At 42.7% G+C, this 14,133-nt stretch overlaps 1 protein-coding gene across 1 annotated transcript; it reads right to left on the bottom strand.

Moving 5' to 3' along the window:
• Positions 1-724: 724 nt before the first annotated feature.
• Positions 725-11,446, bottom strand: LOC121837942. Its single transcript, XM_042293849.1, has 5 exons — positions 11,303-11,446; positions 10,260-10,432; positions 6,588-6,658; positions 3,129-3,332; positions 725-996 (listed from the first exon to the last, which is right to left on the bottom strand). The coding sequence occupies exons 1-5, from the start codon at positions 11,444-11,446 to the stop codon at positions 725-727; spliced, it is 864 nt and encodes a 287-aa protein (XP_042149783.1).
• Positions 11,447-14,133: the final 2,687 nt, after the last annotated feature.

Raw genomic sequence — 14,133 nt, 5'->3', positions numbered from 1 at the left:
TGTAGGAGGAAATTTCCTCCCTTTGTAAAGCAATATATGATACATGCGAGTTCCTCCTTTAAGGGAGGAAGTACTACTCCCTTTTTTTTTAGAGCGTAGAGCAGTCTTCACAGCGCAGTGCAGGAGGAACAAGTTGTCTGACAAGGATATACCTAAGCAGAAGTGTCAATCTGCTGAGTATTAACATTTATGTGGAATGAAAATAGCCGACCATTTGACGCTCCATTGCCTTCTATAGGCGTAGACTCAACTTAATCAGCGGCATGCTGCATTCATAGAAGACAAGCAATGCTATCGCAATTCAATGTAGTCTGTCGCCAAGCACCGCAGAAGCGCAGGCCCCTTTGTTTTATTTACAGCAACCATTTTCAAGTCACAAATGGCAATTGAAAAGCAAAAAATACTTTATTACTTTTTTTATTCGACAAAACAGACAGCAAGTCTACCTTTGGTACTCCTCGCTAAAGTTTCTTTTTTCATCACTAGACCACTTTTTTTTCCCGCACTGCAGTGTGCAAGATTTCTTCTCGAACTATCACACGCCATAAAGTCCTCCTGCTTTCTGCACTTTTCAATCATCCACACTGTTTAAATGACTGTCTTAGATGCTATGCTGGTTCACATTCGTGGAGCAATTAAAAACAAACTCGAAAGACACGATTTTGATGGTTTAATCGCGATGTCCGATACAGAGACGGTAAGTGTATTTGCTGAACTTATTGCGCTAATTAGTTGCGTTTACGCCACCCGATGCGGCGTTATCTGTTTTATCTATCTTGTTGCAATCTTCCTTGTCATAAATTCGGTATGTCGGATATCCACAGTTGAGAAGAAATGCGTATCGACAGCTGGACGGAAGTTCCTTAAATAAGGAATCATACAAATACGAACTGCCAAGCTCCTTCTTTTCCCCACTTTCTTTGCTTCCTGCTTTTGTAGCGACTTGGGGAATCGTCACATTTTTTAACCAATCTTCCCTCAACCAAATTTCACAAGCTGGAAAAAAAAAAAAGCGATACTTTGAGACAATGGGTAAAACGCGCATTTTAGTATATAACAGTTCGCTTAGCATAAGACAGATGAAAAACAATCGGTTTAAGGGCGAAAATATAAACATAAGTTTGCCTCACTTGAAAAAGTTCAATAAAGAAAAAAATAAGAGATTCCTTTTAAACTGTGCACAAAGGAAAAGGCGATTCAAGTTTTACCAACTGAGTTGAATCGTTTAAATATGCTTTCAAATGTATGGTGTTGAACACTTAAATATATTTTTCTGAGATTTTAAACTCTATGTTAATCAGTGTAGCTATCGCAGCGAGCTTTGGCGATTAGTAATGCTGCACCATATCACCTCTCTCCTGGTTTTTAGGATCCGAAGGAGTTCATTAAGGAGCACTTTCAATATTGGCCTGTCTATGAAAATTAAGACAAATATTGAGCAAGATGGCTAACGTCTTTTCCACAATCAACGTGCACACATAAGGAGTTTTGACTCTCGAACTTGAATAGGTTTTCTGCAAGTAGAGCGAAGGTAATGTGTTAGATATAATGTCAGGAAAACCAGTCTATTCTTTCATCCATAGCCTTGTGTCTAGGTAGAAACAAAATACTAAAATCAGAATACACAATAGCACACACGACTTGACCGCTGGTCTCCTCTAGTAAAACTGTTTCTACCCTTGTATTAAGGGCGTTGCGCTACATTATTTTAATCGAGTGTTTTATTTTTTATGCCTTGTATTTTATCTGAAGCTTCGAATATTAGCTGCAGTCGGGGTGGCACCTAATTCAGATCTCCAGGATTTATGACCCATGAAATCGAGACATGGAAATGTATTCGCATATTTAATAAACTATAATGTCCTCCAGCCTATTGGTATCTTGATTGCGTACTTCATTTATGTCTTTCTTTTTTTTACTTTAGTGAAAAAGCAAACAATAAGAGGAGTATCTTTTAATATTAGCATGGGGCGAACATGGTAGCTACACAAGCGTTAAGACTGCAACTCTTCGCCAGGTTCCTGGCTGAGGGGGCAATGTCCTAGGATCTATTCAATTTCAGCTCCCAATACTTCTTTACGATTCACCTGACCTGTTGAAATGCTTCAGTATATTCACCAACCATTGATATCACAAGGACCGCTCCAGACTTTGGCATGAGTATAAAAGGAGTCACATAAGTTTCCGCATGGGGTCAGCATCATGGTACTATGCAAGCTTGCCTGCCAATTCGACAACGACGGATCTTAGAGACGTTAGCAAGGAGCCGCGCTTTAAGAGCTAGTCTGGCCACCGTGAATGGAAAACGCTTTTTTTTTTTTTGGCAAGTCTGGAATCCGTGCGTAGGCCTCAGAAATGCTTGACTCTCATAGGATATACCCACACATGGAGCAAGATGGCGGCGCCCAAAGGCCGTACTTGTAAACCTCTACAGATCCTTCCAATAATCACCTTCTGCGCGCTGCCATCCTTGTCTACTTGGCTGTGAACCGCGTTCTGAGCATGCGCAGTTGCTTTCTTCAGCGGAATATCAGGCGGCGGACATGACTCAACAGCCCAGTGATTCGGAATTTAAGTCTGGGTGACAGCTATAGAAAGGTCTATTCTTTTTGTTTGTATAGATGAGGGCTCTTGCTTCATTTATGTTAGTTCATTGTGAAGAAGCCACTTGCATAGGTAGCAAAACATCTATCTTTTTGTTATAGCTTTGTTGTTTTGTTTTAAGATTTTCACTCTTAGCTTGGATGAATTCTCCCGGCATTTGGGACATTTTTACAATCATTAAACGCTTAGTTGTCGGTTCCTGGACGCCACGTGGCTCGAAAAATATTTGAGTTGGTGTTAAGGGCGAAACGACTTTGAATATCTTGCTAAAATGTATGTTTGTACTACTCGATTGACAAGCATCTTGGTTTAAGACAGCGCAAAAGAACAACAAAGTGAAGACAAGACAGATGACAGCGCTGTTGTTTGTCTCGTCTTGACTTTGTCCTTGTTTTTGGTCGCACTGTTTTAAACCCAGATGTCGAATATCTTGCATATATTTAAATTCAATTAATTTATTTTTGCGCCTAGAAAGTGTTATTAATAAGGTGCTGCAGTAGGGCAACTCATTTCATTATACCCACATGCATCATCCTCTTCATTTTGTAGTGATCTCAATACATGACAAAAGGGATTGCTGAATATAACGTAGTTTTCTGAATATTTAGTGAAGGAACGTCGCCCACATTCCGGATGAAATATGATGCAGCCTGTTGATTCGCAGAAGAAGTTGAAATTGAGATCGTAGCAGCTTCCATGTGGTGATGTGGCATTAGGTTTTCGCTGGCCTTGAAAAGAAAAAATGGAAGATCATTTTTTTTTAATTAAGTGGTACGCTGTGAGCTAGACACCATGCGCACGGATCGGGTTTGAGTCAGGACTTGGCGTGTAGCGTTAACGCAAAAAATTACACAGAGCAAAATAATTTAAAAAAAATGCCAGAAACAACTATAATTGCAGTCAACAATAAACGGCGTCAGCAATTAAACAAAACAAGTAAAGAAGACAGAAAATGAGTATGTAGCCACGGATAATAGAACCCATTTAAAAGTGTCCACACCAATAGCTGCTGGGTCAACTTTCTGAGTACGCCGCTGTTTGAGCACGTGCACTGAGCTCATCTTAAAGACGAGTGCTGCAACAGCGGTTGGCAAAAACTCGGATTAAACCCCACGCTTCGTGCCCGAAAAATGCCGACCGCCAGTGCTGCTGTAGTGAACTTTTGAAAATAGTGTATTGGGCTGATCATTTAAGGCTCTGGTACGATCCGACGTCGAGTGTAGCAAGCGCGGCGTAGCGCAGCGGACACAAATACTGATTGGTGGCAGACATCGAGTTCTGCTCGCCGGCCAATCAAACGCACGCGTTCTGTGCTATGCTGCGTTCGCTTCGCTCAACATTGGAGTATAACAGAGCCTTTCGACTAAGGCCGTCGAATGCCCACAATGTAGCCAGGTGAAAACGTCATTGGGCTTTCTGGTTCGCGGATGTTGGTGGCGGAAGCCTTCCACGTACACGCCCCGAATAAAAACGAATGGAAAAGGTTTTCTATATAGCATTTGTACGTAACCTTCTGTCCGTCTTGAATGGCGTAACTTCTTGTTTGGGCACTTTCCTCATCCCCGGCATTGGAAGTTAATACCATTGCAAGCAACTGCCACTCGTTTTTCTTCTGTCTCCCACATATTTCTAATAGCTTGCTCCAGGTTTTAATATCATACACTTTCTGTTCCCCATACCTTACACAAAAACTGCGTAGTAATTGAAATAATTAGAAGAAGTATTTAAGAAATAAGCAGTAATCTATAATCCGCTTATACTTCAACTTACAGGGTAACACTAGATCGCGGATTCGAAACGTGCTCTCGCTGAACAAGCACGTATGTCAAGCATGGTACTTCTGAAATTAAGGAAGGAGCGCCAGCTTGCCGCGTTTGTCAAAAGTTACTCATGCACTAGGCCTTGGCTTTGAATCGGGGGATTCTTAAAGCAGGGGAGAGAAACCGAGCACAATACATAAGTCTTGGAAGCCAAGGAAAAGATTGAAAGGAACTGTAATTAAAAACAAATGCCTGCACCGCAGCGTGCACATCAAGCGCCCGCAAACGAAATATTTTAGACGGTTACACGGTTCGCTTTAATAGCTGACAGCCGCCATTTTATTGCTCTTAATTGCCGCGCTGCGACGTTTTTAGAAAAAAAAAAAGCTTGTAAGATTACGCTGACAAAACCTGGCCAATTGTCACGTGACGCGGCTGCCTAAAGTTAAAAGGTAGGAAGGCAGACAAGAGTCGTGTATCGGGCGCCCCGCTGTGGCGAGACGCCGAAACACACTTGTCCCGAGCGATGGAATGTCCGCACGTTCTTCTCGCATTCCTCGCGCTACCGCTTCTTTTCACCTAGGGCCTGAAAACCATGTTTCGAATCCTCGCCGCTGCAAAAGCTGTGCGCTGAATACCAGACTCCCCGAGAAATGCTCTCTCCTACTAGATCCTCACGCTTCAAATCTGTGACCGGGAACTCTATGGCTCCGCCATCGAAGTGCCAGGCTTTGTGAGTATAGAGGAGGCTATGGTTTAGGTAATCTGAGAGCAGTTAGTTGCTTCAGCTTAAAGCGAAATAAGTGTCAAAGGTACATTGGATAGTAGCATTTTATCGATTGTTTATAATAAAACCTTGTGGAGATCTGGCTGCCCTCCCCCGCGCCGAACCTCCGGACCCCAATTTCCGGCAACTCGCACTCGATGCCTCCGACATGCGTCCTGCCTCGGGGGACCGGCCATGGCCTCGCGCAGCACAAGGTCCGGCTGGACCACTCCCCTAAGCCGTCTGACGTCACGGGACTGGCTTCCCAGAAGAAAGGACCCAAGGCTTGAAAAGGGGAAGCCGGACAAAAGAAGCCCTCTCTTGGACGGCAGCGCTCTCGAACGGCGGGACACGAAGGACGGTGCAGCGGTGACAAGGAGACGAAGACGCTGGCGCTTGATTTGGCGGGAGACGGACGCAGGCGCCGGGAAAGTGCGGGCACTATGTCGAGTGGTGGACTCGACAAACGGACCGGACAGCGACCCTGGACGGCGACGTCCCCATGACGCGGGGTGGACGACCACCGCTGGGACTTAGAGAAGCTGCTGTGGCAGCGGACTTTCCACCCGGCCTCGCTGATGACCGTCCCCCGATCCCGAAACCCCCCCCCCCTCCCCCCCCCCCCCTCCCCCCCCCCCCCCCAAGGTAATGAATGAGGGAATAAATCTTTTTGCCGAGAGCGAAGTATTGAAGTGTCATATTCATCCGGAGACAGGGTTTGTGAGAATCGGAGTTAGTAGATGCCTGCAACCTGGAATAATAATTTCATATTATATGGAAGTACGATCTAAAAAAAAAGAAGAAAAGGGTAACTATTTCAAGGGTTGTATACAACTGAACATGCGCAAATTTTGAAAAACAGAACAAGAAGATAAAAAGAAAAAAATCGTTGAATAACTTTAATTTACTCGTACACATTAGGTGGAAAAGGTTGCAGAGCTAACCGGAATTATAGTTTGAGTGGAAACATTTTGGTAATGTGAGGCACTTGCATACTATCAGCGACCTTGTATTCCTGGTAAGTTTACACCGGTTTATGTGTACCGCCATATATTGGATAAGCTTAGTGGCGTCTATTTGAGCTAATATTAACCCCTCTGCGTCCACATAAGTTATTCAAACAAACATCACATTGTAGTAAACCACACCGAAACCATAGTTGCACTCGGTACCCAAATATAAAAAATAGATACTTGCACGCAGCTTTAGCATGAAACATATGTGAGGGGTTAAACAAGTCGATGGAGACCACGTAAAAATTCAAGACCAGTATTGTTAGTCGATAGATGTCCCGTCGACAACCTGGCAATTAAACTGTGCTTAATAAATTCATAAATTGTTGCTGCATTCATGGTTTGCTTCCCGGCGACAACTGGTTCGCGCACAACGCTTGCCAGAAATCGTGCGGTGACGATGTAAGTGTTAATTATTACTCCAAGAAATTGTAAGGTACGTACCCAGTTGCATAGTATTTTCAATACTATAATCTCTTTGTTTTACAGCTTGAACAAATTGTGTTTTCGATTTCCTGTAGCACAAAATGGGAAAAATCACAATGTGTACAAATCTTGTTCACACTTAAAGTCCGACGTACAACCTCGATTTCCTGCAGAAAAGATGATCCTCTTAGCGCTCCCCTCTCCTAAGCTGCGAGGGGAGCCAAGTTGGGGCAAGGTAGAAAGTGGAGAGGATATAGGAAAGGAGGAGGCGTGCGAAACCTAGTTAATATTTAACAAACGACGTTTGTTAAATACTAATTAGACATTATATTTCACGCTTTTTTAAGACCATAGTAACATAAGTTTTAGCCATTGTGCATTTAGCCCATCTCAAATTCATAAATCAGAAATATAAAGAGTAACCAAAACTAAACCTAGAGTTATCATTTAGCAGTTTGCGTACCTTCAGATTAGCCAAAATTATTTCAACGATATGCGATAGACTTCACTCGTTCTCTATACAAACGCCTAGCTTGAAATTAAAAAAAAAAATATTTAAACGTTCGCTCATTTTAAAATTATGTAAACTGAACCTATCGAAAGGGCTGAAACTTAATTCCGTCTCAAGTTTCTCAAGTCAATTCTCAAGTATAAGTTTTTTTTTTATCTTTCCGTAGGTAAATTAAATTAAACCTGACAATGAAATTGTTCTTCATTATAAAACAAAATAACGCTGTATTTTAACGAAACAATACCATCCAAGGGAGATTCGGTGGCCGAGTGGCAATAAAAAAAAAAGAAAAAAAAAAAGGACTGGTGGCCGAGTGAGCGCACACCAGCTCGGAGCACGTGGAGCAAAAGATCGCGCTGCAGAACGCAGTATCCTAGGTTCAATCCCCACCCCTGCCCGTTTTGATCTGAATGAGCATCGTACCAGCGTGCGGTAGTGTATCCCTACTGCGTGGTGCACGTTAAAGACCCCAGGCTAGCGGTTGTACAGCACTGACTACATTGCTCATCCACAGCGAGTGAGTCGTCGCAACTTTGAAATGGCTGACCAACGACACGCGGTATAAATATCCACACAACCCCAATTCTTCTTCTTCAATACCGTCCACAATAAACTAGGCACAGACACGTGAATCTGTAGGAATAAACTAATTTTCTAAACTATGCTACAAACATAAGTTTCTTAGCCCTAAAAGCTTTGTACATATGCTTGCTACTATGAATGTGCCAGTTATGCGAAAGCGGTATATTTGGGAAAGGACAAATAAGACTGGTTCAGATATAGATGATTATTTTGTGAGATCGTTCTTGTAAATTCTTGCCAGCTCCCAGTGGGAGCCGGCACCTTATGTCTGTTTTCACTTTCAGTAAATGGCCGTTTTGGGTTTTTTTTTACACAGAACGGTGGGTGTCTTTTCCCCGTACTTTAATCTTGCCTTAGTGAAACGAATTTTCTTTTACTTTCGCTGCCCGATCCCTATGGTCACATTCATGCTTTCAGTATGTGCGGATTATACTCTTTAAAAAGGAGGTGCAACGATTTTAGGGATTTGGTTAGTTAACTACAAAAATTACTCAGTATCACCTATAGAACGAAGAACACCAAACCCTTTTACTTTTTGCGCGCTGATTTTTATTTAATAAAAATAAAACAAATCGACGGTCACCGTGCCCCTCAACTCTCACCCCGTATTTTGAGTGACGTCACTTGTAGCGCCACCTTGTCTCCCGTTGGGTTGGGAACCGAGCGCACCCTCTGCCATTGCCTAATGTTGAAGGTATAGCATCGCCGAAGTTTGCGGCGTGCGACCTACACAAATACTGCTCACCAAGGGGCTGACGCCGATTTAAGCACCGGGTGGGGATTGGTTTTGTTCACTTATGTTTTATTTATTTATTTATTTATTCGTTACCTATATTTTGCCCTGGGAGCATTATTGTAGCGGGGTAACTTACATGTTAACACAACAAATACACAAATGGAGATGCAAAAAATATCAATGCATGGTGACATCTGCTACTAGTAATACAATGCGCAATCACACAACAAAAAAACATATATTTCAACATTGAGAGATAATGACTGTGTCCCGTCGTTTGCTCCTAATGACTGGACACCGTCACTCCCATATCTGCACACCCGGCTACAGATCGGCAAATAATGCGTTGTTGGTTTTGTTTTTGCATTTACACAGCGGAATCGCAATATTTCAGGGGAAGGGGACGCGTTTTCTCGCGCTTGTGCGAAGTCAGACATCGACGTAATACGGCGAGCAATTGTGTTCCAAAATCCGTCGCTGGCACATCGGAACAATAGAGGAGCATGCCAATGAAAAGGCAACATTGCCTGAGGTCGGGGAGAAACAAAAGCACTTGTGCGCGTTTCGGGAGTAAGCAAACGTACGAGGTATGCAAGAAACAGACGAACTTCCACGTTGTATACGCCGATACAGAATTGAGACACATACTGTGGTGTTACAATAAAGTGACCATTGTCGTATACGTATTGTGTTATTGAAGAGCATACGACGATCATATGTCGAAAATATCTAGATAAAATGAACCGTTCTGAGCGGATAGACAATCGCTACATAGCCACCCAAAAGACAAGATCTCTGATGGAGTCGTGCTTTGAGGTTTGAGTCTGATAATTGCCCTTTCAAGTGTGCTACTCCACCTCATCGCCTTGTCGTTTCGACGTTTTCTATTTGTTTTATGAGTGCACCGAACGGATTTAAAGGCAAGCAGAGCTGTTCTGGAAGCACATGCCGCCGTGTGGAACGCGGTACGAAAATTGTTGGGACGTGGCACGCGGTTGTGGCCCTCCAGAGGTTCTCTCCCTGTTTTTCCCTCCACGTGTACATGCATGCATGATTTCTTGTTCAGGAGCTTTACAAAACACAGTATCAACATTTGCGGGACTCAAAGGCCACGCTTGAATATATCACGGGCCATTTTCATCTCCTAATGGTCTCTAAAGAGGAAATAATCGAAAACCGGCCAATGTAATAAACTTACTTATAAATGATTTAGTACGATTCAATCATCTGCATACTTTAGATTCTTTCTTCGTTAGAGACCACGCAAGATGTTGAAAATGTCCCGAAAATTGTAGTTGATACAGGTTTTGTTAAAGCATATCTTGTCAGCCTTAGTTGGCTCAATTTGCGAAGCTTCCATACTGTGTTGTCCGAAATCGTGAGAGACTCTTTTTTTTTTTCATTTTGTATAAGCGATGTTTGCTTCATTTTTCTTTAATTTGTGCACGTAAAATAAAGATTTACTTGTTCTCGCAGCCTGCACAATATTGTTAAAATGTATTTTCGCCATGTATATTCACAATGGCACACCCATATGGGCTGCGCACAAGTGTATATATGGTACTCAGACGATGTAACTATTCTGCTATATTATTGATTCCTATCTTTCTTATGAGAGGACATTTCGTACTTAATGTATGCATCCTATTTTTAAGCCTCGGTATACAGTTTGAAATAGTATATATACCAAATTATTGGGTAAAAAATAAAGTAATTCAAGCACGCGATCCTGCTTTCGTGAAGCTCGTGGATACTTATCAGTTTTTAAAGACGCAACTAACCCCTTCAATGGACTGGTTGGATATTTTAATAAAAACGTCTATTCTGGGGACATTGTAAAGCAATGAATTAACAGACTTACATTTTTTTATATTTTGTGTCGTACCATTTTGATGTGTAATTGGCACTCTTCAATGTGTCATTGAGGTCACTTGAATGCACTTGGAAACATTTCTTGTCTCTGTAATGTTTTCTGGTCCCCAACCCGTTACTATAAATGAGATAATAGCTCTGGTTCGCCGTAAACCTGATTGTCTGAAATATACATATAAATGTTTCTTGTTATTATTTTTACGTCAATTAAGCGCTGTCCTTAGGTATAGCAGGGTATGCATTGATAAAGCCACGATGTGATGACGCTTCTATTCAAGGCTAAGCTAAACGTAAGAGGACTATCAAATAATTTTTTTTTGCGTTCATAATAAACTGTGATGAAGATCGTGAAAATGCACACTCCGCTCTCATGCATGCTGTCTACGAGTGAAAACACGTCATTGATTCTCTAGAAGAATAAAAGTGAGAAATGTAGACTCGACGTAACAAAGATACTAAGAAGGATTTAACAACAATATTTGTGCTTGTAAAAATAACATTAATAAATAAAAAATGTCCGAAGAAACAAACAAACAGGCAATATTGATGTTAAGTAACAAAAATGGCAGCGTTGATTTAACTTCATTCAGCTGGTTTTGATCATAGGCATCACGTTTTATTGTATTAACCTTGGAAATTTGTGCCACCTGGGAATCCAGTATATCGAGCCGCTGCCAATAAAATGTAACTGCATTCTTTCCACACGTTAAAAACTTCTACGCATCCTCGAAGGCTCAGACTTCGTCCAAAGATAACGCAAGACGTTAGTGAAAAATAAAAATTAAGAACAAATTGTAACTAGCGGTTCCGGTTATAACATTTTAAGGCAATCGGCATTTTTTTTACTACGCAATGAGGTTTGTTTTTAGCAGGAACATTATTCGGGTACATGTATTCACACGGTTATCCGGCTTCCGTCTCCAATTACTAATATAAAGAGTATCTCGACTGAAACAGCAATCGCTTTATGAGCAGGCAGATGGCTGTAAAATCGTTACAAAAATTGATATCGCCGGTGAAAATAAATCATACCTTCCAGGCATCCTGCATCGTGCCAAGCTTTTCTCTGTTCAGGTCAGGATTGTTGTCCGGCGGTTTCTTCCAACTTTCAAACTCTACGTTGGCGTATGCCGCCGAAAAGCTTAGACAGAACACCAAATGTTTGAGGGCCAGCATCGTTGACGACCTCTCAAACGCAGTGGCAATATGGGCAGACGTGTTCGCTTTATATAGTTTCCCCGATTACGTAATTCCTAAAAGAATTAATTTTTTTTTTTGTGTTGTGAAAAAAAAAAAAAACTCTCAACTTGTGTGCACTTACAAAAGTCACGCTCTCCCACCTTTCTTCCGGATTGGGTGGGTGTGTCTCTTTTTTATTTTGTCAGGCAATGAATCCGCCGCTTGCAAGGATGTTCATCAACATCAGCGGTGGAAGCGCTGCGCCAGTTGTGTCACTGTGCGCCAATCCACTTTTGCTGCGCCATCCTGCTCCCAAGCGGACATGTTGCGCCAAAACTAACCGAACAAGATTTTTTTTTTTAGGGCTATATTTATTTGGAGTACTTTTTTTTATCGGCCACAGTGGTTTGTATTTTTTTTTTTTGTTTAGGTAATTCTTTAAAAAAATTGAGACTTTTAGCAAACCGTTACCGCGTACCGCGCACCACGGGAGCCTTTGAAACATGCGTATAAGCGCGTGCCCGATCCTCCATACAGTGACAGCGGGGCGCGCTCGTAAAAGCATGTTTCAAAGGCTCCAGTAGTGCGCGGTATGCAGTAACGGTTTGCCAAAAGTCTATATTTTTAAAGAATTACCTAAACAAACAAAACACGGTAAACCACTGTGGCCGATAAAAAATACTCCAATGAAATATAGCCTTAAAGAAAATCTTGTTCCGTTAGTTTTGGCGCAGCACGCACGCACACGCACGCACGCACACGCACGCACGCACACGCATGCACACGCACACGCATGCACACGCATGCACACGCACACGCACGCACGCACACGCACGCACGCACGAACACGCATGCACACGCACACGCACGCACGCACGCACGCACGCACACGCACACGCACGCACGCACACACGTACACACACACAAGCAAACAAGCAAGCGATGACTACTCTATAAAAATAAACATTTGGCATAATATATATTTTGCGTGTTTGGGGTGCTTTTGCTGAGACTGCTTCCGCGTTCCTCGTTGTGTCGTAAACGTAACATATAAAAGCGATAATTGGTTGCCTCAATCATCGGTAGAGTTTCTTGTAAATGATGTACGTGGCGAATACACCAGCTGACCCCCGAACAGCAAGCCGGCGGGAGGACCCGGAGAACAGCGGGAACGTCTTGCTAATTGAAGCAAATTCTAAACCGTTATTTAGAATTTTAAAATAGAAAGAAGCGGAACTTGCTCTCTGCATCCATGCAATGCGGAGTGTGCTTCTTGCACAGGAGAAGCGGTGACTTCAGAACGACGCCAAACTCTGAACGGTTTTGACTGAAATGGTAGCTGGTAGACCTCAATGCTAGCTGCCTTGAGATATACCCAGTATTTTTTTTTAACCAGCCAATAAGAGCTCGGCGTTTTGACGTCACGCAACCCCTGTTCAAGAAGCAGACAAACTTGCACTCCGCATTGACTTAAGGAAAACCTTCCGTTTTATGGTCTTACTTGCTAGTTTTGTCAGTCAATTTCTTTCATTAAACTCCTAATCAAGCTTTCTTGTTTCTATTTAGTCAGCGATGGCTCTTTTAGTAAGGGTTAATTAAGTGCGTATGTATGAGCAGGAATGGTATAGGTCTATTAGCCCCGAGAGCGAACACAAGCGTCGCTGCGGTCGCCCTGATTGGGTGAGGTGTACCGTGACGTCAGGGAGGGGATTCCGCTCCGCGATCTCGCAACTGCTCGCTTCCCAGCACAGGTTTACTGGTTTGGCGTTGTGTGCCGCAAGCTCTTCGAGGAGCTGGACTTCGCTTACCCGGTGTACAAGACGTTGAGTTAGGCCGATATTGACGTGCTTCCGTACATTTTATAAACCTGCTTCTCCCTTTTACCTTTAAAATTAGGTTACAAATCCCGAAAGCTATCGGTAGAGGCAATTCCGCCGATGAACCTCCCCGTCCGTCCACACGACACAAGGCAATCTTGCGAGGGGTCGGTGAAGCGGTGGCGCAAGTGTTTCAGCCGCTGGAATTCTGTTCCTTGCATGTTTATGATTTAGGGCGATATTACATCCCGCTTTCAAGGCATTTGAAGTGGCATTTATATCATGGCCCTTTGGGTGGTCGGCAAATTAGCTCGCGACCCCGACTCTGCGCTGCCACTCTGCATGCGCTGGTTTGCAGACTTTTGAAGGCCCTGTTAAATATCGTTAAAAGGAGGAATAAAAAGGTTTATGTACAATATTTACATTGGTGAGAGACGTTATGATCTGTTGAGGCGTTCGGTATGCATTGCGTCATACTGTATTCGTTAAGGCGATCTCGTTCCGCACTTCGTTCTCCTCCTCTTAACGATATTTAACAAAACCATGGTGCCGGAACCCAGGAGCTGGGGCGATCGGGCGCCATCCACCTCGAACGCTTTCATGTGAAGCATTTCTTGATGTAACCGATGTAAATGACCATGTACCGTCATTATTTCAACTAGTAAATATTAGCGTTAACTATATAATTAATTAACTATATAATACTATATAGTTTATACACGCATGCAGGCATATTTCTGAGAAGATGCACTATTACTGGAAATTAGTTTGTATGGTAGCAATAGAAACGGCCGAATTGCCCCCAGTTGCCTGTATGATATGTATCGAACTGCCCAAATTATGCACAACAATAGTGCCGTAATTTGG

Source organism: Ixodes scapularis, unplaced genomic scaffold (genome assembly GCF_016920785.2).
Source record: "Ixodes scapularis isolate PalLabHiFi unplaced genomic scaffold, ASM1692078v2 PGA_scaffold5__190_contigs__length_132052651, whole genome shotgun sequence".
NCBI lineage: Eukaryota > Metazoa > Arthropoda > Arachnida > Ixodida > Ixodidae > Ixodes > Ixodes scapularis.
Note: the sequence above shows the minus strand (reverse complement) of the source record. Positions and strands in the feature narration are given on the sequence as shown.

What these genes read in the sequence shown, in the direction of transcription:
- LOC121837942 (XM_042293849.1), bottom strand. Translation starts at nt 11,446, where the DNA reads ATGCTGGCCCTCAAACATTTGGTGTTCTGTCTAAGCTTTTCGGCGGCA. An exon ending in CGATGCAGGATGCCTGGAAG is followed by an intron (nt 10,433 to 11,302) that starts GTATGATTTATT and finishes TGTATATTTCAG; the next exon opens with ACAATCAGGTTTACGGCGAA. An exon ending in GACACAAAATATAAAAAAAT is followed by an intron (nt 6,659 to 10,259) that starts GTAAGTCTGTTA and finishes TTTGTGCTACAG; the next exon opens with GAAATCGAAAACACAATTTG.